Source organism: Melospiza melodia, chromosome 15, assembly GCF_035770615.1.
Source record: "Melospiza melodia melodia isolate bMelMel2 chromosome 15, bMelMel2.pri, whole genome shotgun sequence".
NCBI lineage: Eukaryota > Metazoa > Chordata > Aves > Passeriformes > Passerellidae > Melospiza > Melospiza melodia.
In genome coordinates, this window is record NC_086208.1 from 14,973,825 (window position 1) to 14,999,535 (window position 25,711).

General features: G+C 52.9%; 1 protein-coding gene across 1 annotated transcript; it reads right to left on the minus strand.

Annotated features, from left to right (window-relative positions):
- Positions 1 to 514: 514 nt before the first annotated feature.
- Positions 515 to 25,711, minus strand: RGMA (repulsive guidance molecule BMP co-receptor a). The gene is made up of 4 exons (XM_063169900.1): positions 25,507 to 25,711; positions 18,484 to 18,599; positions 5,864 to 6,375; positions 515 to 3,658 (listed from the first exon to the last, which is right to left on the minus strand). The coding sequence occupies exons 1-4, from the start codon at positions 25,518 to 25,520 to the stop codon at positions 2,963 to 2,965; spliced, it is 1,338 nt and encodes a 445-aa protein (XP_063025970.1). The 5' UTR covers positions 25,521 to 25,711; the 3' UTR covers positions 515 to 2,962.

Below are 25,711 nucleotides of genomic sequence, written 5' to 3' on the forward strand. Positions count from 1 at the left end.
CTCAGCTGGCGTGGGTGTCCCACCTGCCCTCAGCATCTCCCTGTCCCCAGCTGCTGGGACAATGAGTCCCTTCAGATTTCAAAACCGAAAAATTTAACAGGAGAAAAAAAATGCAATTTTGTTTTTCCTCATTAGAGGGCAGCAACAAACCCAGCTGGGACAGGAGAGCTGCCCAACAAAGGGAAGAATTACCATTACTGGGATGCACACCCCAATCTGCCGTGGTGAGCAGGGAGGGGTGGTGATACCCACCGGGACCCCATTGCTGCACATTTCCCTTCCCAGAGAGGCGGGGCTCTAATGGTTTATTACCTATATTTTCACCTCCATCCCCTTTTTAATTTTCTCATAAATTGAACTCCAGAGTGAAATTCTCAGTAGGATTCAGGACAGAAATGAGCTGTCAGAGGGTCCTTCAGGTGGAAGAGATCTGCTTTCTGAGCACAGAAATGGGGCAACTGAGTGGGGAACAGCACCAGGCAACACACACGGGGAACAAAGCGAGACCCACTCGTTTATTGTCAAAAAAACCTCAAACTTTACTTGTGTTTCTCTCAATAAATAATTTACAGTATTTACAGGCGGTGACACTCCCGTGGGTCTCAGCACAGGGAGGAGCTGGGGGGGGCATTTTCAGCATGTCCCCCCTTTGCCTATGTATTTTTTTTTTTGTTTTATTTGTTTCCAAGTATCGGGTCCTTCTTGGCCACACTTCACCTTTAACCAGAACTGGGTCAAACACAACCAAAATAAAGTGCTTCACTGTTTGCTTCTAAAACAGGGATACCCCAACAACCACCTCACACCACCAGCCACCACTGGAGCACCCACCTGGACAGAGGGAATGAGCCAAGCCATAACCAGACTTTCCCTGGATGGAAACTGTCCCTAAACCACAGCGTGCCATGCTGTGGGGTGATTGTTTTATAGGAAGGGGAGCTCTTAAGGGAATAATTGACCTGTTGGCACGCTGTGGCAGGGCCAGCTCAGGCAGCTTTCATGCAGCACTGTGTGCTCAGAGGGAGGCTGTGCACAGCTGCATTGAGCTGTGGGGTAAACCTTTGCCCAGAGAGAGATTTTGTATTTGAAAAGGTGAGTTTTAAACTTCTAGTGAATATAAATTTTTTTTTTCTCCAGAACAAAGGGAACAGAAAGTCCAAATCAGCCTGGCTGAGCATTAGTGCATTGGGAAATGAAACTGTCCAGTGCTGTGGTCCAGTGGCTGCTCCCCTCAGCACCTCCAAACTGTGATATCCTTATTTCAAAATCTCCCTAAACAGAGTATCTGGGGCATCAGCAAACAAAGCAAGGAGCAAAGTAGTAAACACATCTTTTTGTTTCTTTTCTTTCCTTAAACATTTAAAAACCAATTACATCTTTTCATCTGTACAGTCACACGAAATCAATGCCAGGGCTCTATATATTAAAGAGACAATATAAATTACATCAATTGACACAAGTTTGCATTTCTCTGCTGCTTTACAAATGGAGCTCTAGAGCTGTAAGGACACAATGAATAGTCATGTTCAGTATTTACACCAGGCTGCCTCTTGGCACCAGTTCAGACTGCCAAACCAAGCCTCTTCCCACCTCTTCTGGTGCTAGCTTGTCTCATCACGCCCAGAGACCTCCCTTCTGAGAGCAGGAGGTGCCCACAAGTGTGATGTGTGTTTTGGGGCTTGTTTCTGGGAACTTCCCCCTGAGGAAAGGTGGGGGAAACCCACCAGGAGGTCTTGAAGGCGCAGACCAAAGGTGGTCCTGATGTTTGTTCAGTGAGCCATGGGGTGAACCACAGAGGAACACAGAGTGGAGGAGATGGGCAGCACTACGTGGTGGGGGAAGGAGATTATGGATGGTTTTGAGGCAGGGAACAGACATCAGGAGGCAGCTGGGGGGGTCCTCTGCTGCATCCCATCTCCTGGCTGAATTCTGACATCGCCCCATTTCTGATTCAAGCCCTCAAGGGCTTAAGGTGCAACTGGTCTGCAATGGGGTTGCAAGTCGCGGCCCCAGGATGGGGAGCAGAGCAGAGACCTAGCAGCAAAAATAAAGAGCACCACGCTCCTGCTCCATCCCAGGGCTGAGCCACAGGCAGGGAGGGGCTGGAGGGAGGTGCAGTTGGGTCTCCCACTGAGCAGCCACCCTGCTGCCAGTGTCAGGGGACCAGGGAGTGACCAGGGTGTGAGGAACGCATCCAATGCTGGGCAGAAGTTGCAGAAACCCCTTGAATACTGGCCAGGTTTCTCCCGTTCCCATCAAGAGTCCACGGTGGGTCCAGGCAGAGACAAGGGAGACAGGAGTCAAACTACTGAGTGAAATCAGCCAGGTGAACTGGCTAAAACAGGGGAGGCCTTTGAACCACAAAAAATGCAGGCCAAGGCTTGAGGAACGTGTCCTCCTTCCACCCAGAAGGTGCCTGGCACCAGCAGCCAAGCACGCGTGGCATCACTGCCCACCATTCGGGCCCCTTGCAGCACCTTCTGCTACAGCAGGGCTGTGGGCAAAGCAGGAAAAGCAGAGCCCAGCCCCGGTGAGCAGGACATCCTGCCCTGCTGTGCTGGTCCTGTCTCACTGCTCCGTGCCCTCCTCGTGGGCTCTGCTCTCTGCAGACGAAGCCACGTTCACACACGCCAGTGTCACAGTCACCATGTGCATGGCTGGGACCAGGGGAGTGCTACAAGGGCTCCCCAGCACCCCCTCGAATGGCAGCAGGAGGAGGGGGAAGTGAGCAAGGTCCAGACAAGGTACAGTCCAGCAAAAACTCCTGTCTGGTCCCACTGGCAGCGCATTCCTCCCAGGTAAGAGCTGGGAAGGTGGAGGACTTGCACCAAGAGAGAGACTGAGTTGAGGACAACCCACGTGGCTCTGATGTCCAATCTCTTGTTTTCCAACACCTGCATCTCATCTCTGGCTGCCTCCTGCTCCCCTTTCCCTTCTCTCCAAGGTGTGAAGGAGCAAACCTCTATAACAAGCACAGCCAACACAAACACAGCAGTGCTACCCAGAGGGCGGGATGCGTTCCCGTGGGCGCCGTGTTGCCCGGGCTCAGCACCCGTGTCCTTTCATAGAGGTGCAGCTTGTCCTTGTTGGAGTGAAGCATCTTCACGTCCTCAAAGGCATAGTAAGCAGCCAGCATGAAGTTGACGTCCCCCGTGGTGAGGAGGTCAAAGACACAGGACTGGAAGTAGAGGTCCTCCACGGGCAGCTTCTCCCTGCACTTGGCCGTGGCCGTCTCGTAGGTGAAGGCCTCGGGCGGGGCGGGCAGGCTGGGCCCCTTCCTGCGGGCCCGGCCCTCGGTGGCCTGGGCCGAGCGCACGGCCTGGAAGTCAATCTGCTGGTTGGCCGGGCAGCCACGGAGGCACAGGTAGAGGCCCTGGCTGTCCCTGTCCTCCACAGCGTTGACCACCTCCTCCGGCATGCGCACGGCGAAGGTGAGGTAGCGGCCCACCTGCCTCACCACGATGGTGGTGCCGATGTACTTGGCCTGGATCTCGATGTGCTGGCCCGACACCTTCTCCGTGATCTTCAGGCTGTTGGCCCCGTGCTTGTCCCCTCCGTTCTTGGAGCCGTCGACGAAGGCGGCGGGGAGCTCGTCCATCTCTGCCTGGTACACTTTCTGCTCCACACACTCCTGGAAGCTCTTGAAGATGATGGTGAGCTGTGGGGGAGGAAAATGAGCATGGTTACAGCCAGTGATGACCACCTGAGAGCAGCCAGCAGTGGGGTGGGAGCTGGAAGGGCTGGATGCAGTCCAGACAGAAACATGACCGTCTTTCTCACAGTCCTTCACCCTAAGAAGTGGCCCTGACTTTCAGCCCCCCAGACATGGTGATCCTGCTCCAGCCAAAGGGTGAGAACACTGTGTAGAGATCCAAGACCCAGAGGCTTGACTGAATGCACCACCTGGATCTGCCTGTTATCTCCAGGCCCAGCAGAGGAGCTTCCCTGCAGCTGGAGCTGGGTGGAGTATCCCAGCTCACAGGCCTGTGGCAGCATGCCCGTGCACGCAGCACTGCATTGCCTCCAGGGCTGGCAGATGGCAGCAGGGATGAGCCCTGACTCCCTTGGAGGTGGTGGAGCTTCTCTTCTGACTCCCATGGCATTTACATCCCAAGGGCTGGACCAATTTGTTTCCCTAACCAAGTGCAGACCAACAGGATTTCTCCCATGGGCCCTCAAACACGTCCTGCTCCATCTCAGCCCCACAGGCACACATGTGCTCAGCCTGCTCCTGTGGGGTGGCCCTTCTAGGGGTGACTTCAGGGTGGCCTTGGCACTGCTGGGTTAATGGTTGGACTCGATCTTAAGAGGTTTTTCCCAGCCTTAATGAATCTGTGATTCTATGACACAAACATAGCCCAACATGCCTCCTCACCCCTGGCTGGGCTCAAACACAGGCCCCTTCCAGAGAAGGACCTCACAGTGCTTGCTCTTCCCTTGCTGGCCTGGCTTTTGGAGGGAAGACTTGGGGAGGAAAATGAGTAGAATTTGCATGTACAAACAGTACAAACTACGTTTCCTCTTCCAGCTCTTGCAGATTTGCTCTAGCACCTTTCTGCCCGTGAGGGAGAAGAGGCAAAGGGGACCTCCTGCCATGTGGGCCCTGTGAATGGGGAGACTGAGACCTGGGCAGAGTGGGGTGGGGCTGGAGAAGAGAGCAGAGAACACACAGAGCCCCAAGGACTGAGTGCTCCCATGGTTTCCAGCAGCACAGTGCCCACAGCAGCGCTTCCCACACTCACGCTGCAGATCTCATGACTGATCCCTCCTCACCACAAGCCTCTGAGGCAGATAAGAAGAGAAAAGCTCAATTAAGATGGTGATCCTGCGATCCCAGCAGGTCCTGGGATCCTTAAGGACCACTTTCCTCAAGGCAGACTTTCTTGCAACCTTCAGCAGGTTTTGATGTGTTTTAGCAGGTAAGGACATCAGATAAGTATCTTTTAGGGGGTTTATCTGGGACAGGTCAGAACCTCACTGCCAGTTCCAGCTCAGCATAAAGGGGTGACATGAGAGCAGAGAAGCAGCCCCTGTCCTACACGTGCTTCTCTCCTCTCCCCACACACAGGGAGAAGCAGAATTCCCAGACACGGTGGGACAGGACATTTTCCAAAAGCAAGAGCATTCCTCCTGCTGAGCCTCCCTCCTTCTTTAGCACAAAAAGTGCCCTGTTAGCTTTAGAGCTTTAGCATGACGGGCAGCACACCAGCTCCTCAGCTCCAGGTCCCTCCTGAAGCTGAGCCTGTGACACACAAGTCCTGCTGTATCACAGCAGCACATTTTCCCTTGGGCTCTCTGTGTTTGCCTTGTACCTTCAGGATGTTTATTTAGTCTGTCAAAGCACCTCCAGTACAGACTGTTCCCCACAATATGTCTTGACTTGGCTGCAAACCACAGAGACAATTACAAGCCTGGCTAGAGGGGAAGGCAGTGTGAGGAGCTCAGCTCCCTCCAGGCTTTTCCTGCAAGCTGGAGCCTCCCTGGAGGGCAGTCCAGGGTCTGCTTTGGGGGTCCCCCAAGAGATGCCAGCATCATTCCTGATGTGGCTGTTCACAGCAATCCCAAGGTGGGAGTCCTCTTAATTTGCAATACCTGGCTTGGCCATGGAGGCCCCCTGAGGTGCAACACCTCAGCCTGCTTGCTGTGACGGGGCTGGACGTGCTCAACAAAACCACATTTCAGTGAATGCTGGGGACAAAAAAAGGATGGATATTGAGGGACAGACATTCAAATTCAGAGGAGCTCATGCTCTGTCTTGCCCTCCCCAAGGAGATGTGGAAATGGAGGAAGACACAAAGGAAAGAAAGGCTGCCCTGAAGCCTCTCTGCTCTTGCCCACCTCTGCCCAGGGGGACAAGGCTCACCTTGCTGGTGGCGGTGGCCGAGGAGCCAGGCAGCACAGGCGTGTTGGTGACCTGCACGTTCAGGTAGTTATTGTCTATGAGTGGCCAAGCCCCCTGCACCTTGCAGGTCTGGAAAGTGTCCGTGAAAGTCCTGAGGTGGGGGTCCCCAAAGAGCCCGCAGTGGGTGTAGTTGGGGGCGGCCGAGTGCTTGTGGAAGCTCTTCTCGTAGTGGCAGATCTCGGGGCTGTCGGAGCGCTCCTGGCTGTCCCCGGGGGGCAATGTCCGGAGGCGGGGCTGGGACGTGGGGCCATCCTTGGAGCAGTTGTGCTGCACCATGAGATCGTCTATGCCATGCACGGCCGAGTGGTAGGCCAGGTCTCCCCTGCAGGTGCGGGCGGTGCGGCGCGTGCAGTGCGCGTAGGCCCGCAGCGCCGTGCAGAACTCGGGCGCCTCCTCCGCGCCCAGGTGGTGCGAGCCCGACGTGGCCGCCCAGAACTCAGAGTTGCACTTGAGGATCTTGCATGGAGATGTCACTGTGGGAGGGCAACAGAAACAAGGGGATCAGTGCTGGTTTGCCCAACTCTAGCCCATCCTGAGGCTGCGTCCTCCTCCCGCTGCCCAAACTCATGACACCGGCCCGGCCGCGTGACGGGGTCTCGCTCACCAGATGTGACCCTCTCACATGACCCAACTCTCATGCATCAAAGCCGAAGAAACCAACAGGATCTGCCCCAATTGAAGCCAAAAAGGGAAAGAACATGCAGCCTTTAGATGAATGATAATGGGGGGAAACCATGGTGTGGAAGAATGGGATATATTCATAAGCAGTGATAAGGGAGCATCATTAATGCAATGGGGTTTTTAATGCCCTTTTAGGGTTTGACATTCTAAGCTCTGTGCTGCTTGAGTTACTGTGGCACTGTGTTCCAGACTGATCTCTACCAGCACAAAGTTCTCTCCCTTTTCCTCCTTTATAAGCTTGGGAAAACAGAGCAGCATCACAAGCACTGTGCCCAGGTTAGAGCAGGACCAGTGCCACGACCCACCCTGCAGCACAGCTAGAAGCCATCCATCATCACCAGAGCGGTGACGCTGCAGCGCTCATCCCTGTGCCTCTGTAAAGAAACAGGAGCCAAAAACCCTCTTTCCTGACATCCGTGTGGCTCTGCCCAGCCCTGGGAGCCCGTTCCCCACCACGGCCCGCTGAGAGAGAACAAGAGGTGGAGGAAAAAAACCGGCACAGCAGGTGCAGGGATGCCAGCGAGCCCCCGCCTTGCCTTCCCTTCCCTTCCCTTCCCACCCGCCGTGCGCTGCCCAGGCGGAGCAAAGCCAGAGGCTGCAGGGCCTTTGCCGGGCTCAGCCGCAGCCCTGGTGCTTCCTGGCAAGGCAGAGGAAGGCAAAGAAAATTCAGATCCTGCTTCTTCCCCCCCAAACACAATGTCTGCTCCCTGGGGCAGTGTGGCTTCCCCAGAGCAGACTTGAAAGCAGCTGTGCGAAAAGCACATGGCCATCGCTGAATGTCGCAGACGCTGCTCTGGCCCTGCCAATTTGGACTCTTGCTGGGTGAACCCAGGCTCACACTACTTAAAATTCATGGCATTTTCCTTCCTCTCCTCTTAATCGACTCCCTCAGAGCGCTTGGGAACAGGATGGGTTCAGGCAGAAAAGGCAGCAGGAGGAGGAGAAGACAAGCCCCACCATTTCCAGATGCTTTCATGGTGCCTTTTGCAGGCGTACCCATATATTCCTGTCTTGGGGCTTGTTTAGAAGGAGCTTGGCAGGGCATCCGTGCCAAAAGTATCTCAGATTTGTTTAGAAAGAAAGTTACAAAACCCAGTATTGTTTCAGAGAAAACAGTATGTTTGAGTTTTAAACATCACAGTGCTGGAAACCTAAACAGAGTTGGTGCTGCAAAATCAGAAAGGGAGACTTAAGACTATAAAACACTGAGCAGTTCGGCTGTGAGAAACAAGCCAGTCTCCTCTCTGTTTTGAAGAAGACTGAAGTGCAAATAGGAAATGGTGACAGGTTCCTCACAGTTTTAAAATTCATGTTTAATAAACTCAGATGCTAGCAACAGCACCGAGAACCCGGGAGCTGTTTGGTCTTGGCAGCATCCCACTTAAACCTGCAAGCAGCTCTGTGGAAAGCCTTTAACTCATCATTGACCAGAGGTGACTCAACAACAAGGTTCTGACCTGGGACATGGGCTCATATTTCTGCATGTCGGGGTCAGATTTAAAGATATTTATTATTTCACATCCCTCTCTTGTTCATGCCAGGAGTGTGGTTTTCCAGGACTGTCATAATGGAAGGCAGGAGTCAAAACAGCACGGCAGGAGTGTGACCAGTGCCACCACTGCTGGTTATCCCAAACCCTTGTGGCATCAGGCAATTAAAGTCATTGCTCTCCTAGTTGTTATGTTAATGTGCAGCTTGAGGATGCCTTGGGGTTCCGTGTGGCAGAAGGTGCTGTCACTGCAGCCCGACCTGCCTGCACAGCCCCAGGAGAAGCTGGAGGACACATCCCTGGACACGCAGGAGCCACACACACCCCACAGCCCAGCAAGGCACCACGATGCACTACACAAAGCATCCCGTCATCCCGGGAGCAGCTTGCAGAGCACTTGGCCTGCTCCAGCCCTTCAGCTGCTGTGTAGAGAGGATTTTTTTAGTACGAACAAACCCACAGCCTCTTGTTCTTTAAGGGCTTGCTTCACTTGCTTGGATAAGGAGATGCAGACCGGACAGAGAGGACCCTGCTGAACAGCCCCCCACATCCAGCTGAGCATCCCCCACTGCTGCCCTGCCCGGGGTCACACATGACTTTATAAGGTCCTGAATTAAAAAGCCCCAAGCGAAGGGAGGGCAGGGAAGCCCATCTCCTTCCTTCCTGAGCCTGAAGGGGGAGCGTTCTGCCCTGCGATGTTATCGCTGCACTTTTGGCACCGAGCCCCTTCTGGCTGTTTCGCTCAGGGCCCCATATAAGGCCAGATCTCCCAGTCCAGGTGCCCCGGCGCTGTGTGAGCGGGGCCTGTGTGTGCCTGGCCTTTCCATGGACACCTCCCCAGCCACCCCCATGATGTGCAAACCCCTCACGCTGCTGGGGAGGGAGCACAGCTGACAAAGGCGGTGGAGGAAAGCGAACGCGACCCTCACCCCTCCCAAGCAGCCTTGCCTCGTCCCCTCTGGCAGCAGCTTTGGCACAGTGGTGCAGGCTCATTTGTACCCTGGCCAAGAAACGATGTTTATTCAATTTCGCATAATCTATTTTCCATCGACTCACAATGGTTCTGTTTTTCAACCACAGATGACTTAGCATGGAAACAAATCCCTCTCAAGCAGGAACCTAGCAAGGCTCTCCTGGGGTCTGTGAGACATCCCCAGGTCTGGGTGATTTCTTGTCCATGGCAGAGCAGCCTTCACCTCACACACAGGTGATTTCAACCCCTCCAAGCCACCTCCCAACCCTCCCCATGATTTTCTTTCAAGGCCTTGAAAGGTGCCACTCAAACCAGAGAACAAAATTTCCTTTGTTGTCTGTAAACCGACGGTTTCAGAAAGCTAAAGCCAGAAAAAAAATCAGAAAACCACCTGGACTAGGACAGCCCTCTCCCATTTCCCCCATCTGTTCAGGGACATTTCCCGTAAGGTCTGCACCCACTGAAAAGCCACCCCGTTCCCGGGCAGGCTGTTTCAGGAGTTTATCACCTCCACAAAACACGGGTCTTGGTTCTAAGTGGATTTTATCTGACTTCATTGTAAGGACATAAAAAGAACCAGCGATTTTCTCCAAAGTAGTAAAAGGTCCGTTAGTGACAAGTGTGTTTCCCACAAAGATATTTACACACTGCAATCAAGTCCCTTGTCAACCCCCAAGATAAGCTAAACGGTTTGCACTTTTAAGTTCTCGCTGGAAGGTGTTTGCCCAGCCCCACCATCAGATCTCCCTCCAGCAGCCTTGTTTCCTGCACAACCTGTCACCCCGACAGGACGCGGGGATAAAAACACGCTCACAACTCTGCCGAGGTCAGCCCTTTAACCAGGACATCCCATTGAGCAGGCAATGAATGAACTGTGACCTTTCCCTGAGCTCCTGGTTTGGAAAGCCCTGGTCCTCCATTCAAAAACATGCCATGGACCACCAAACACACACTCAGGGCTCTGGGGTATCAGATGCCCTCATCATCAATACATTGCATTACCTGATGTCAAATTAAGTGTTTCAACATATGCACACATCTAACTTTAACAGCATTTAATTATCAGTGCCCCCCTATTCTCCTTTCAGTGGGTGTCAAGTAACCTGGGTTTCATTTACCCAAATCAAGCTCTTATAGAAAACTAGCACAAAACCAACATTTCATCTGTTCTCCTGTAACAAAGAGAATTACTGGAAATTAATTTCTGTAAGCAAAAGCCAATTCTTTTAAGACTCCTGAATGCACATTCACCAGACCTGTTAATTTTAAAGTGTTCACTGCTAAGCAATGTTTTTTAATATCCTCTTGGTTCCTAACGGGCTGGAAAGTATTTCATCACCCACATGTGATGCAAATACATCATCCCGCGTTTTTCCAAATACATGGATTGAAGTGTAGATGTGCAAGCCTCACACAGGCAGTAAAGGGCCTTTTTGGAGAACACAGTAAAACGTAATTACCTTTGGCCTCAGATCTGAGCACCCTGACTTAGGCTCCTAAACACATATTTATTTAAGTAATCTAAATAAACATATTTATGCTGACACCTCAATAGGAAAGGCACGATTCTCCAAGGTGCTAAATACCAGCAACATCTGCCAGCTTCAAGGAGATGTGGGCTGCTCTGCTCACAGGCAGACAGCAGTCACCACCAGCATGAAAATGACCCCAAAAGTGTTAAAAAAAAATATATAAATCACAGTGCTCCTTAAAAACACGGCACAAGAGACTGCTTCCAGCAAGGTATCAGGAGTCCCCAGCAAAAACTGAGGGAATGAACATTGTGCTTTGTATGCAGCCCCTCGTGCTGCTCCTGTCCCAGGGGTTGTCCCCATGAGCCACTCCTCATGGTGGCCATGCTGGACCCACATTTGATGCCCATGAGGGTTGTGAGATTAGATACAAAGAAGGAATTTTTTTTACAATTAGGGTGCTGAGACACTGGCACAGCTTGCCCAGAGAGGTGGTGGGTGTCTCATGCCTGGAGATGGAAGACGTCCTTGCCCATGGAAGGGGGGTTGGACGGGATGACCTTTAAAGGCCCCTTCCAACTCAAATCATTGTGCGATTCTATTTTATGACACGGATCAGCCGGCGCCTTGTCACACCAGGGAGAGAAAGGAGCGATTGGGGCAGCCCTGATGGATGGGATGTCACGGGCAGGGACAGCTCTGCCGCACCCCACGGGGCACCGCGGGGCGAGCGAGACCCAAGGGCCACCTGACCCAGCCTCGGTGAAAGGATTTGTGCGGGAAGGCAGCGCCGGGCTCTTCCAGCGACCTCCTTTGAACTGTTAATCAAGCACAATCTTGCAGAATAATAGCCTGGTTATTATTGCCTTGTTTGCATAACAAAGAGGCCCAATAAAACTGATTTGACTGTGCTCAGAGGGGGTGTGAAAGATCAGCCCTGAGAAAAGAGCTGCAGGAATGCAGCAAACTGCTCCAAAGCCTCAACCCAGGAAGAAAGACAATGCAATTTGCCATCAAGAAAAGCCCAATAGACCAATAAATTACCCATGTGCAAAGGGATTAGATCAGGTTTCAGTTGCACTGAAGTGGGGGGAGGACCAGGAGGAGGGGACTGGAGGAGAAAAATAAACCTGAGCTCTTAAAGAGCTGGGGCTCCTATTTTGCAAGGCTGTGCGCTGGGAGGTTGGGGTGGAGGGGCCACCTTCCACGCTGGGGCCGGGGATATGTGCTCATTTTCACTGGCAAAAGCAGCAAATGCACTAAATCCAGGCGAAGGCCCTACTTTGTGTACCATAAAGTAATTTTAGAAGTACCACAGAGCACACTTCAAACCACGCAGCTTCCTTAAACCCAGTCCTTGTCTTGCTCAAGAGGATGCTGGAGGAAGGAGAAACCAGCTCCTTGAAGTCAGAAGAGGGACACAGAAGGATTTTTCTCGTTTCAGCCCGTGTCAATCACTAAATCATCCAGAGGACCCGCCATGGCCACCTCCTTTCTGTCCTCAGCACTGAGTTCACGGCCCCCCATCTCTCCTCTGCAGGCATCACAGAGACACGGGGCAAGTACAGGCAGGAAACCAGCAGAGTCAGTGTCTTCAGCAGCTCCAGCACAAACTGCTGCACGCCGCCGAAGGAGCCCTTGATCGCGGCTGTCACTTAGTCAGCTCTTTTGGCTCCAGACTCGGCTCTCGGCTGACCCGGCATGCTCCGCGCCAGCCAGGGCAGCTCTCCCAGCCCCCAGCCAGCAATGCTCCTCCAGGCTCACCTCAGCATCCATGAAAAGGGAGAAGGGTGAGCAGACACCCATGGAGCTGCCAGCCAGGGCCGTGCTGCTCTGAGAACTACCAGCAAACCTTGGGCAGTTCAGTGGGCACGATGGGCTGAGAGGGGGAACTAGCACAGCAACAGAATCACAGACTTTGTTCTTGAATCTTCCTCCTGGGATTTGGGCCTTAGTGCTGCCTTTGCCTCAGCTGTTGAGCTTTTGCCTGCTCAGAGGAAGCTGTGGCATTAGGTGGTTCAGGAGATGCAGGTTTTACTCTTCCATGAGCTGGTGGATGGAGGATGAGCAGGGAGGGAAGGCTAAGGCAGTGATCTCTGACTCCTCCTCTGCAGGAGGGCACTAACAAAGCTGGCTCTCAGCAGCACAGGGTGCTGCAGGCTAGGAAGCCTTTCTGGAGCTGCACACCTGACTTTCTCCATTGGGAGTGCACCCGGGCACTTTCACCAACAGTTCCCAAGAGCTGGTAAATTTCCTCAGGCAAATGGTCCAGTTTAGAGATGAGGACACTGAAGGATGTTAAGGCTTTCACCCAAGATGAGCATCGTGGGAAAAGAGGTGAATTTGCACTCTCATGCCCTGCATGAAGCAGCACCCTCACCTTCCTCCTCAGCCATTCATGTCCCCAGCCCTCTGGAGCAGCGGTCCCTGGATAAGGCCACCTCTGCCAGCCACCCCCACCGCCGAGTGTTTCAGGTTTCCAGCAGACATCTCTCTCCCCACGCCAAAGCTGTTTTCCCAGGGAGCCTTTGAAGGCAGTGCTGCCACCCACCAGTGCCCGGGGGCCCCCCAGGTGTGGCAGCGGGTCCCTCGCCCTCCTCCCCCTCGCCCGGGCCGTGGTGGGGCTGGCAGGGAAACGCTTTCTGCTCACAGGTGTGGATTCCCTCTAGGAATAATCATCCCCGCTGCGCTCTTGTGAAATTTCAACCCTTCAAACGCAGAGGTAAATGAGATACAAAACGAGGAGATGGAGAAAAGCCCGGAGCACATAAATCTGGATGAGGCAAATTTATACAATTAGATGTCTGCCAAAAAATTGCGGCATCTCAATCGGAGGCGTTGGCTTGCGCAGGGCGTGGGGTGGCAGCTGTGCCCGGCTGGAAGGCAGCAGCCCCACCAGACCATCAAGACACCTGACTGATGCTGGAGCCCCACCTGGGGATGCAGGGGACCCTGTGGATCCATTCCTGCAGGCTGGGCTCCCACCCAGCACCAGATTCCGTCCCCATCGCTCATACCCCATGGAAGCCACAAGAGCCTGTTCATCTTTCACAGCCACAGACCTTCAGAGGTTTATTTGCTTTTTAAATGCTGCCTCTCCTGGATTCAGGTTTTAAATTTAAGAAGAAAAAGTAACTTTCTAATTGGAACCCACTCCACCAGTCCCACTGCTCCCCACTTGTATCCCAGCACAGCGATGCTTTCTCATCACTGTGGGCTGGCAAAGTTTGGAGTCATGTCCTGCCACATGCCCTTGTCATCTCAGAAAGGGCCAGCTGGAGTGTGTCACACAGCAGGAGAAAAAGGTAGCTTGTCCAAAACCCAAAATGCCATAGATCATTCCTAAGGCTTTGGGGACCAAAGTCAACAGCTGTCCAGGAAGGAAAGGAAACCAAGGGAGGAGAAAATTCTTTGGCCTCAAGTGAAGCTTGCTCTCTGCCTGACCCATAAAACCTGTACGTCAGGGACAGCTCTCCTTGCTGGGAACTGAATGGCAAAACACTTCTGGATGCTCATGCAGTACAAAGTGGGACTTGACACCCTTCTGAAGGACCTGCTGTCCCAGCAGCTGTGGGGACATGAGACCCTGGCCACCCCAAACACCACGGCAGAGTCAGACAGGGCAGCTCAGTCTGCGCCTACCAGGGCTGTGTGTGTGTGTCGGAGCCAGCTTGTTCTCTGCAGTGAGAGCCCGATGACTTCATCAAGGGGATGGCATCTGGTTTTGCAGTTGGCTATAATTCAATTCTCCCCCTTGCTGCAGGAATTTCAGCTGGTGGAGCAGTGATTTACTCAGCCGGGCTGCACTTGAGTGCAAAGCAATCTTGAGGCTACAATCGAACGCACTGTTATTTTGAGAGCTCACAGACAAGGGAATAAATATCCTCCTCTTTTCATCCCAGTAGCTGCCAAGTGCAGGCTACAGAGCTTTTTAAAGGCATTTAGGAGCTCTCCTCTAACAAGTGCACTCTGGATGCTGTGCATGGTCAGGCAGGACTTTGCCTGCACAGCTCACTCCTGATCTGTGGCATCAGGATGGGATTTGCAAGGACAGCCAGACACAGGTCAGGGCACCCCTCATCTGCCCACCACAGCTGCATCTCCATGCAACCCCCATTTTCCCCAAAACCCTTTCTCCATCATCCCAGCACACATCACTCCTGGATTCCAGCAGCCCTGAGCTCACCTCAGCCCTCTTCCAACCATCTGGGACCCTGAGGCTCTTTTGGTCCTGGCTTCCTACACTCCCCCTTACTCCAAGTCTGGTGTCTGCTCCAACAGGAAAAGCAAATCAGACCAAATCAAACTCATCCAGATGGATCAAAAGCCCTCATCTTTGACCTCTTTCACTGTCTCACCAACACTTATCCCTTGGGAGCAATAGGGCTTGGCTGTGGGATCCTCTGAAGGACTGATGGGCTGAGGAGGGGCTTGCTTGGGCCACACACTGCCACGCCAGAGTCTTCGGATGCTTTATGGGCTGTGCCCATCAGGGAGCCAGAAGAGAGACCACAAAGCTCATTGTCACTGGGGCCGCAGCCTGGCTCTCCAGGGACAGCAGGTCAGGGCACAGCCCAAGAAGAGCCCCCAGGTCAGGAAGTTTTTATGGTTGCCCAGCCCTGTGAGCACTTTCATGTGCACATCCGACTCAGCACAGCTGTCCATGCCACAGAGAAAGAAACCTCCACTGTTCCCATGATAAACCCAAAGTCACTCTTACACTGCCTTGTGCCCAGCAACCAAGGGCCAGGAATTCCACGATTTTCTGTGGAAAAAAGCAACATATCCACCCCATCTACAACAAAAACAAGGCGCCTCCTTCCAGCCCCACAACGTGCCTTGCTGGCAATGGCAGAGAACTCCCTGTTCCAAGTACGAGACCAGCTCCAAGCTTGCAACAAAACAGGGAAGCCAAAATATTTCCAGGTTTACGTTTGAATCCCTCCCTTCTTCTCTGCCCTGACAACATCCCGCACAGGCGCATTCCTCCCCTGCCTCCACCTTCCCCAGGATGGGCTCCGTGTTCACAGCACTCTGGGGGTTATTTTAGCCTCGAAACCATCTCAATTTTGGCTTAATGCTGCCATCAGCTCTCTGCTGCTGAGACAAAAGCCATTTATTGACAACCCTTCAATAAGGTTGGATCCTTATCTGGAAACCACTGCACTGTCTGGATGGACCAACAGCAGAAAACTCCAAATTTTTATGGAGGCAGAAGTGTATTACAGCCAAAACAGCCAAGCTGGAAACAAACAGGGAAAGCCAAAGCAAAGCTGAGCCTGCCACACCTGGGGCAAAACCACCCAGGGCCAGATTCTGGAAGTACAAAAGGATTTGCAAGAAAACGAAGCACAGCCTGTACTGGGAGGCACAGGTTTCGTTCACCCAGGAGGATCAGGGTCTCAGCTGGGAGAGCACCCATGAGCATCCAACACTGGGACATGGCACAAGTTCCAAGGAGAATTTCTGCCAAGGAAACAATGAGCCAGTGGCGTGCTCTGCCCAGACCTTCCCCAGCTGCCTCACGGTCACCCTGACCTACGGCCAGAGCACCCAGCCCAAGGGCACGGGATGCCCAGGAGGCAGCAGGGCGAAGCCACCAGTGTGAGAGCAGCACAAGTGGGAATCCAGCCCGGGCTGCGAACGCAGGGGGGGTTAAGCAAATAAATAAATAGGGCAGGACTCGGCAAGGCACTGATCTGACACGCCAAGCGCCCGCTTGGGCAGCCTCCAGCGGCCCTGCTCACCTGGGGCTCCCAGGAGGGCTGCGAGGCCTCCTTGGTGCTGCTGGGAACCCACAAATTCCCAGGAACCACAGGGAAAAAAGGATAAGGCAGGGAATAAATCCCCCTTTTCCCCTAAAAGCTTTTAAAAAAGCCCCCAGCCTCCTTGCTGCTGCAAACCTGCTGGGAACCCACAAATTCCCAGGAAACATAGGGAAAAAGGATATGGCAGGGAATAAACGCCCCTTTTTCCCTACCTTCCCACCATAAAGCAGCTCCTTGGTGCTGGGAACCCACAAATTCCCAGGAAGCACAGGGAAAAAGGGGCAACAAGGATATGGCAGGGAATAAATCCCCCTTTTTCCCCTACCTTCCCACCCACAAAGGTTTTTTAAAAGCTCCCAGCCTCCTTGGTGCTGCGAACCTGCTGGGAACCCACACATTCCCAGGAAGCATAGGGAAAAAGGGGCAAAAAGGACATGGCAGGGAATAAATCCCCCTTTTTCCCTACCTTCCCACCCACAAAGGTTTTTTAAAAAGCCCCCAGCCTGCTCGCAGCCCACGGCACGGGGAGCCCCGACTCCGCCTGCGCCCCGCTCCCGCGGGCTCTGGATCGCCTCGTTCTGCCAGTTCTTTGCACCTTATTTGACTGCTGAAGGGAGAATCAAACAAAGCAGCCAGCCAGATCTCCTATCAAGTTCTTTCTTGCACCGTAAATCTCACAGCCTCGACGCTCTGCAACTCAACCGCTCCAAAAAGGGCGTTAAGCAACACATAAGGGAGCAGCTCCAGAATTTCCAGAAAAAAAACCCCCAAAAAACAGGGGGTTCAGCTTCCAGCCTGCTGGGAAGGTTCATGGGAAGAGTGGGGTCCAGAGAGACACCTCAGTGCTAAGGGCAGCGCTGAAAAGGTCTTCCTGGAAGAGGGCGAAGAGGGCAAAGATGGGAGGAAGGGCGTAAAGCAGTTATTTATTTATTTCCTACATGTGTGTGCAAGACTACTTCACCTACGGTTATGCAAAAGAAAGGCAGAGGAGATTTTAAAATTAATAAATTAGATTTTTTTCTTTTTTTTACAAATGAAAGTTTTAGAAAAACAAAAAGGGAGATAGGGAGATTTAAGCCTTCGAGTTTTTCTTTCGCCCTCCTGCTTTCTCTCAATTTTTCCCCCCTTGCAAGTGAAAAAAAAAAAAAAAAGAAAAAAAAAAAAAGAGGTAAAGAAACTGGAGAGTTTTGGAAGGAACAAATCCGCCTCTGTGGACTGGGTTTCCCCTCCCCCAACAAAAACAAGCACTCAGGGCTTGAAGGAATTTGCAGGCAGAGATCTGCCAAAAACATTGTGAAAAACTATGGGGGATTCATTGGAAACAGATGGCGTTTTCAGCTGTAATTCTGAAATTCTCCCCTTTTCTGACACAATACAAACATCGGGGCCGGGGGCGGCGGGGGGCCGAGCCCCGCGGCGGGTGCGAGCGGCCGGCCCGGGGGTGCCGATGCTCGCGGGACCATTTGGTTGCCATCCCGCCCTCGGACAGCACAACAGCTCCCGGCCCAGGCAGGGACAAGTTTTCCGAGCAAACGAGGCTGCCGAGCCCCCGGAGCCGTGCGGCGGGGAGCGAGAAGGGGCGGCCGCCCGGAGCGCCCGCGCATCCCCCGCCCGCCCAGGTGCGCCCCGCGGCCGCGCTCCCCCCGCGCTCTGTGGGGTGCGACCCCCGGGCCCCCACAGACCCCAGACCACACCGCAAACACCCCCCGAGCCCCTCCGACACCGCTCCCCGCCTCTGCCCGCCGCGGGGGCTCGCAGCGTGGAGCACACACCGCTCCCACCGTAGAAATTTCCAGTGGGGGTGCGCATACGTGGGTCACCCCACCGGTGTCCCCCCTTCCCTTCGCGGCAGCCGGGAAGGGCAGAAGGAGGTAACCTGGCGCTGTCAGGAACACCTCCCTCCTCCCGGCTGCCTTCGCCGCTTTGATTTCCACCATCTCCTTCCTTGTGGGATGAGGAGCGGGGAGACAAAGAAGATGAGGTCAAGGAGAAACACCCACCGCGACTGCTTGGGGAGCGGGGAATCGGGGGTGCACGCACCAAAACCGAGCCCCACTTGCTTATTTTAAACATGTGGCAAACTGCTGCGAGGAGAGGGAGAGGGAAAGAGGCCCAGGGACAGGGGAACGGGGGCGGCGATCCAAGGGCTGCCAGAAACACAAGGAAAAAGTCTGCAAAATAAAGAGGCTGTTCCTTACCTGAAGGGAAGATGCAGAGAAAGACAGGGAGGATTTGGAAAAGTCCCAGGGCTGTGGATCCTGCCCCTCTCCCCATACCCATCCATCCAGCTCGAGCTTTAACCACTATCCTCTCCCTGGAAGAAGAGTTTAAAAAGGAAAAAAAAAAAAAAAAAAAAAAAAAAGACAAGGGGAGAGAGGAAAGGGGAGGAAAAAAGGGAAAAATAAATCAATCGAAAGAACTTCGGGGAAAAAAATGAAATCAAAATCCCCGCATGGCTCCGCGGAGCGCGGCAGGCACGGGCGGCCCCAGCTCCGGGCTCCGCACTGAAAGATTACACAGACTTTTTCTCCTTCTTCTCCTCCTCCTCCTCCTCCTCTCCGTCCCCTCCCATTCCAACCCAGCCCCAGCCATCAATCATCCCGCTGCCTCCCAATGCCTGCATCCTGCGCTGCGCCTCCTCCTCCGAGCGCGCCCGCCTCCCCGGCCATGCTGCGGGAAGGGGCGGGAGCGGCCGCGGCCATGGGAGCCCGGCTGGGAGGAGCGGCCAGAAAGAGCCGGGGAGGGACCCCAACAGGGGCTGGAGATGGGGCCACCGAGATCTGCTGTGTGTGCCCCCAGGGAAGGGGGTGGCGGTGGTCTCACACAGGATGGGTAACGGGATGTGTGCCAGCATCGCAGCTCGGTGGCACTTTGGGAGAGGGGCTTCCTCCCACCCCATCGGGTCTCAACACACACTGTGCCTTCCCTGCCCCTCTCTCGTGGTCTTTCCAAGAGCCCTTTGATCTAAATAAGGTAACCTGGCCCTGGGATCCTGCGCCCAAAAATTAAGCAGTTTGGGGTAAAGGGGCTGTGGTACAGCACAGGAGGGAAACTGAGGCAGGGAGGCTTTAGGCAGCTGGTGCAGGGTAGGGGTTGTGACAGCGTCACTGAGGTCTCCAGCCTGCTGGGGGATGGTGTTCCCCCAGCACATGGAGCTCCTCCATATCTTCCCAGCCCTGGCACCATGGTAGGTGAGAGTTTCACAACAGTTCCAGGTCATTCACCCGCACCTGCACTGGCAGCGGTGAAGTAACCCCAGGTGACTCAGAAACAGCAACTCTCATAGATCCTTATCACTAGACTGGCACTCCTTACATAGGGGCATGGCTGTCAGGTGCCCAAATCCAGCTGCCAGCCCACCAAGGACCGATGGAGATGAATAACAATACCTAAACTCACTCAGGGCCACCACCACTGCCTCCTCTGCACTTACAGACCTGGATGTTCACTGGGGGAAAGTCTCACTCATTATCTTGGTAGGGTTGTCCCAGGGTCTCACTTTTAAACCTCCCTTAGAGACCCTCTGGGCGGTCCCAGGCAGGCGCCAACCCTGGGATTGCCCTGCCTGCTCACAGGCCATCAGATGGAACAGCAGCTTGGAGCACACCGGCGTTTGCCTGCTGGGTTTCAAGATCCTGCTCTTTTCTCCCTCCTGCAATGCCACATTGTGTGGAGGTGAGCAGACTGGATCTGCATCCCCACCATCCCAGGGGTCTGTGCCACCCATGAGAGGGCTAGGCTGGGAGGAAGGCATCCACTTAGCTTGGATCTCTTAACAATTCCCCTTGAGGGATGTTTTAGCCACAGTGAACTAAGACCACCTCTGAATGAGGGTGCCCAGGGGTGTAGGCTTTAATGACTTCCCTGTTTTGGATCATTAGCTCCCCTTTGATGGCGTGTCCCCTTGCCATCCGGATGTTTCATCTCCTTTCTTTTGGGGTTCTTATGCAAAGAATAAAAGGATGCTGGTTGTTTCACACCACCCTTCTCCCAACTCTGTAAGACCATGCTTCTTTCCTCCTGCGGGTTGGGATAGGTTGGGAAACTCCTTGACATTTCTTCTAATTATTCTTGGAAACCTCCTCTTCTAGCTCATAAACATCCTTAAGGATGCTTTTTTGAGTGACTGTGGCTTAAAATTTTTAATAGCAGTTTGTGATCTCCTTCCTATCATGGATTGAATCTGCGATCCAGTACAACAAATATCCCATAGAAAGAGGAAGAGGAGATGGGAATAAATATCCAAGAAGCAAAGATATCTTTTAACACCTATCTATTTCTCCATGAGGGGAGTGAGCCCCAATGCCTCCAGAGAAGGAGGAGCTTCTCTGGAGCTTTATCCAAGCTGCAACAGGAATTAAAACACTGCAGCATTTCCATCTGGGACCCAGATGGGATCCAAAAATCCTGTGGCCCTGCCTGCCTAACGGAATATCTGCTTTGGTCCTGCTGGTCCTAGAGCTGTGCTCAGATGGTGTCCACTACAGTCAGAGGGAGCTCTGTGTGCAGAGGAGCTGCCAGAGTGGGCAGAGCTGGGCAGGAGATGAAAGCTGGCAGGCCGGATCCAGACCTGTAGCAGAGGCAGTGTGGGAGGAACGCCGACTCGAAGCACCTCTTTGTGGGGGATGTCAAACAGGGGCAAGTATGTCCAAACCCTGCCAGCTGCTCCTACCACCCAAGAAGAAATGCCTGCTGATGGGATGTGTAGGCAGCTGGAGCTGGAAGGGGCCTAGGGGGAGGAGAGAGAGGGTCTGTGAGCTGGGGAGAGCCCAGGGAACGGGGGGAGATCCAGGGGATGGCGTTCCAGACCTCAAACCCCTTCCTCTTGCTCCCACCCTCTCCTCTTGCAATGCGACTTTTGCTTTCATTTCAAAATAAAAAGCATAATTTCTGCTGTTATCCTGGCTGATGACATCTAACACGATCTGTTTAACTAAAAAAAACCCCATCTGAATTAGGAACTTTTAAAACCCAGCTGTTAAATAGCTGCTGCGAGGCTGCTTTGATGGTTTGACCTAAAGCACCACTTTGGTATTGCCGTTTTGGGGCAGGCTGACACATTGCAGTGATAGCCTGGAATCCAGTCTGAGGCATTACAGTTAAAATAAGACCCTTGATGGAAATTCTGCCTTTGGTGTAGGGAAAACGGTGCTGCCATAAAGCAAAGGTCGGATGCCCCTGGCTCCAGTTTGTAAAAATTTCTCCTTGATTTTGCTCCGTTGCATCATGCATTGCAAATGGGATTGCTGTTCTTGGCACTGATCAAAGCAGCGGATTTCGCTGGAGAAAACAACAGATGTGTCCAAACCGTAACTTCGGGGAGGAAAAGGCCCCAAATAAGGTGTGTTTCTGAAATCCTGCTCCCCCTTACACGGTTTCGAAATAAACTTCACCTTTCTGTTTAGCTGAATCAAATCTTTGGACTTTAAATCACTTCTGAATCAGACGCTGTGTGAAATTCAAATCTGTGCCCTGCTTTATGGGGATGGCTAGGCTTGGAAATGTGGAGTTACTGCCTTTTCCCCAACTTCTTTCCTTCTCAAAGCCCATGCAGGACTCCCTGTTCAGGCAGGGTTGAGCCTGATGCTCCTTGCAAACAGAATGTGGGAAACCACCCACCGCTGACATGCAACCACGGCAGCGGCTCAGCTCCGGGGCGCAGGCACCTCCGTGGTCATCTGCACCTTGTTGTTGTGTTTGCTGTCACTGTGGAGGGCTGACATGCAAATCACAGCCTTCTCCGAGGCATTTGCAGGATGCTGGAGGAGTCTCAGATCCCATGGGACACTCAGCTGGGCTGAACTTTCCTTTTCTCTGCCCTGCGTGGCTGTGGGCTTCAGTGGGGCTGAGTGAATGTGGCTGATTTGAAGCCAGAGGTTTGCAGATGAGGGCTGCCCTCACAGCCTTCCTAATGGAATCATTCACTACCTGTAATTATATGGCTAAAATAGTAAACATGGGTATTTCTGAGGGCTGCAACTGGTAGTTAGAGGAGTGGATGTCGGGGCTCCTGGTCTGCTCCTGACTCTCCCGTGAACTTTCTGTGCGGCCACTTTTCACACCACTATCTCCACATTCCTGCTCTGCCTCAGGACACCGCGTTCAACTTGTGGCTTGTCTGGGATAAGCCATAATCACTCCTGCAGGAAGCTAATCCTGAAATGCTCTGCAGGGATACGTGTGTGTTTGGGGTGAGCAGCAAAAAAGCAAGCTGCTCCTTAAAGGAGGAAGAAAGGAAGTCTGGAACGGAAACCCCCAAGTTGTTGCCTGGAGAGGTTTGATGACTGATCCCAAAATGTTTGTGAAAATAAAAGCAAACACTTGTGCATTGAACAATTCCCTTACTAAAGAAAAACACCCCCTGAATAAGAAGATCAAAAAATCCCCCAACATCTTTCTGCAGTAACAGCCACATCTAATATCTGCAATTAAATTTAAATACCTTCCTTTTATTAATCATTCCAAACTGCCAAATACGCCTCTAAACTTCTTCCCTACCAATATTTCCTTGCAGGTAGAGCAGGAAAATGTCCCCCTGAGATCTCCTTAGTGCCCTGCACTGAACTTTGGCATCAGCAGGATGGGGCAGGCAGAGGGGATGGCACAGAGCTGGGCTTTGCAGGGTGACCCACTCCTGCACAGCACAGTGCAGAGAGGAGTTTGTTGGTTTATCTAAATCCTCCTTTCCATCAGCCTCACCAACCTGGCTGTGTAAAAAGAGGCCGGTTGTGAAAGGCGGAAAAAAAATTACATCTTTGTGCCACCAGTAAATGAAATGTAAGAACTCTTTGTTGACCTGCATCCTCGCATCTGCAGATTAACTGATTATCAGCAACCCCCACTGAAGTCACAGTGGGTAACCTTCTCTCCTCAAATTGCCTGCTCCAAGCCCACAGCCATAAAAATCACCTCTAAATGCTGAGAAACAGCCAGGCTGTATAAGGGGAAGGGAAGATGGGCTGGTGGAAAACTTCCAGTCTTACCCATGACAGAAAACAAAACAAGCAGGGTTATTTTAAAGCAAATAGAGTTCATCACATTGACTTTTTTTTTTTTTTTTTTTTTTTTAACTTGTTAACACTCATTTGTGTCTCTCCCTTTCCCTCACTGGCAAAGCCCTGGGGGGGCAAGGCCTAATTCCTGCACATGAGAACATGTAACCATCCCTTGTTCGGCAGTGTTTGGAGGGCTGGCTGGAATTCACCAGCTGTGTATTTCATTCTCTGCAGGGAGCTGGTCTGCCTGGCCCAGTCTCCTCTTTGGGGTAGATATCAAGCAATATCTCTGTAGTGTATCTTCTTCACATCTGGGCTCCCTTCTAAGCAAAAATAGAAGATGGGCTGGGAGATTCCCTAGAGCAAGTTCAAATGGCCAAATGTCAGCTCAGCAGAAAAGATGGGTAAGTCTGAACTGCCAAAAAATGATCAGAATCACAGAATGGTTGGAGTTGGAAGGGCCCTTAAAGAACATCTAGTTCTGACTCCCCTGCCATGGGCAGGGACACCAGGAGAATTGCAGAGAACAGGGTGCTTATCAGCAGAGACAGAAGCCAGTCTGTGTGATGGGACAGTCTTTCTTTTAAAAGCTCCTGACATGTCGAGAAAGTGCAAACATAGTTCACCAATTCCCCTCCTCTGACTGACAGGTCAGCTAAGGACATCTCCTCCATCCTATTTAAAGGTGGGAGATGGCATTGAATGTTTGCAAGCCCACATCTGCAGCCCTTTGAGCAAGGGCTGTTTGAAGGATCCTCTGGAAAAAGCTCTGTGAAACCCAATCAGCCTTGCCAGGTCTCCTTCTGTCAATTTGCAGCAGCAGTGGCCAGAAATACAACCCAACACAGGATGCCTTTCCTGCATTCTCAGTTGTGAGGCACTGAGTGACAGTGACCTCAGCTGATTTAAAACTTTGTCCTGAATATCTGAGAAAGAGACATTCCTTCTTATGGGGGGAAAACCTCCAAACCCAAACAACTTTAATCCAGCACTTCTGTGGGTATTTTGGCAAACAAAAACGGGAGTTTTTGTGAAGAGGGAGCATCGTGGAGTTGGCACCAGGAGTCGTCCCGGGCGTGCCTGGCTCGGGGCTGGGCTGGGTTAGGGTTGGGCTGGGATTAAGGCCGGGGTTTGAGTTGGGACTAAGGCAGGGCTAGAGCTGAGCTGGGACTGGGATAAACTGTGCTGGTACTGGCCTGTACTGGGATTGGGCTGGGCCGGGGCTGCGGCCCCACTGGGTGGTGCTGTTATCCCTGCGCCGCCTGCAAAAGTATCCAGTTTATAAAATAAATGCAATCCAACGCCGCCTTAAACCACATGACATAACAGCAGTTTGCGAGCTCCCATTAAAATCTCAATTTGGGGAAATTGATTCTACCTCTGAGCAATTGCGATGCAATTACTCCAACAGGCAGCAATCAAGAATCACATCAAAACAACACCAAACTTTCATCTCCTGCTTCACAACCACCACCACAACAAAAAGCACCTGTCTTGCAAACGCAGCCCGGTTTCCATAAATATATGGAATTTTTAGGAAGGGCAACGTGCATGTCCCAGAGGGGAAGCTCGGACAGGGGCTGCTCTGCCTGGTGCATTTGACCTGTCCTGTCTGGGGGCTTTATTCTGTCCCCTCCGTCTGCTGGAAGAGATTTTTGGGCGATTTACGGGCTCAGGACATCAGGAACGGAGTCGCTCCCGCTGCCCTGGCGCACTCCAGCTGCCCATCCTCTCCCTGCGCACAGATGTGCCCGTCCCAGCCGTGTCCCACATCTGTCCAGCTGTCGCCCCCCGCCCTCCTCCCCTCGGGGCTCCTAAAGCCCCCGGGCACTTCGGAACCAGGGGAGAGCTTTGTGTCCCCGCTCCGGTCCCGATAACCGCGATCAGCCCCGGGATGAGTAATCCGAGGGAAAGGGGGAAATATTGGGGAGGATGTTTACAGTTCTCATCAGTGGTCTGCAAGGAATTACTCGACTGACTTAGCGCAGCAGGGAGCAGCTTTAGTGGCAACCATCAGAAGGGAGGATAAATGAATAACCTCATGCATGCCAGCTAGCGCCGAGCCGGGCCGGGGGAAGCGGGAATAATCCAGGTTCTTCATAAAAACGGCCAGGAAAGGGGGAGCCAGGAGGGGACCGGGAGCCTCAACAGGTCCGGAGGAGGAAGGGCCATGCAGGGAACCGGGGGACATGCGGCCGGGGGGTCCCCAGCCCCCTCCCCGCTTACCTTGGCGGCCGCATCAGCCTCTCCAGCCCCGCGGGGGTCGGTGCAGGCAGCGGCGGCTTTTTTTTTGTTTGTTTTTAATATTCTTTTTTCCAAGAGGGGTAAATAAAACAAAAATAAAAAACGAAATAAAATAAAACCCGAATGAAATAAAAGAGTAAAAGCCCCCACGGGCGTCAGCGGGGGTGGCGGGGCGCTGGAGGCCGAG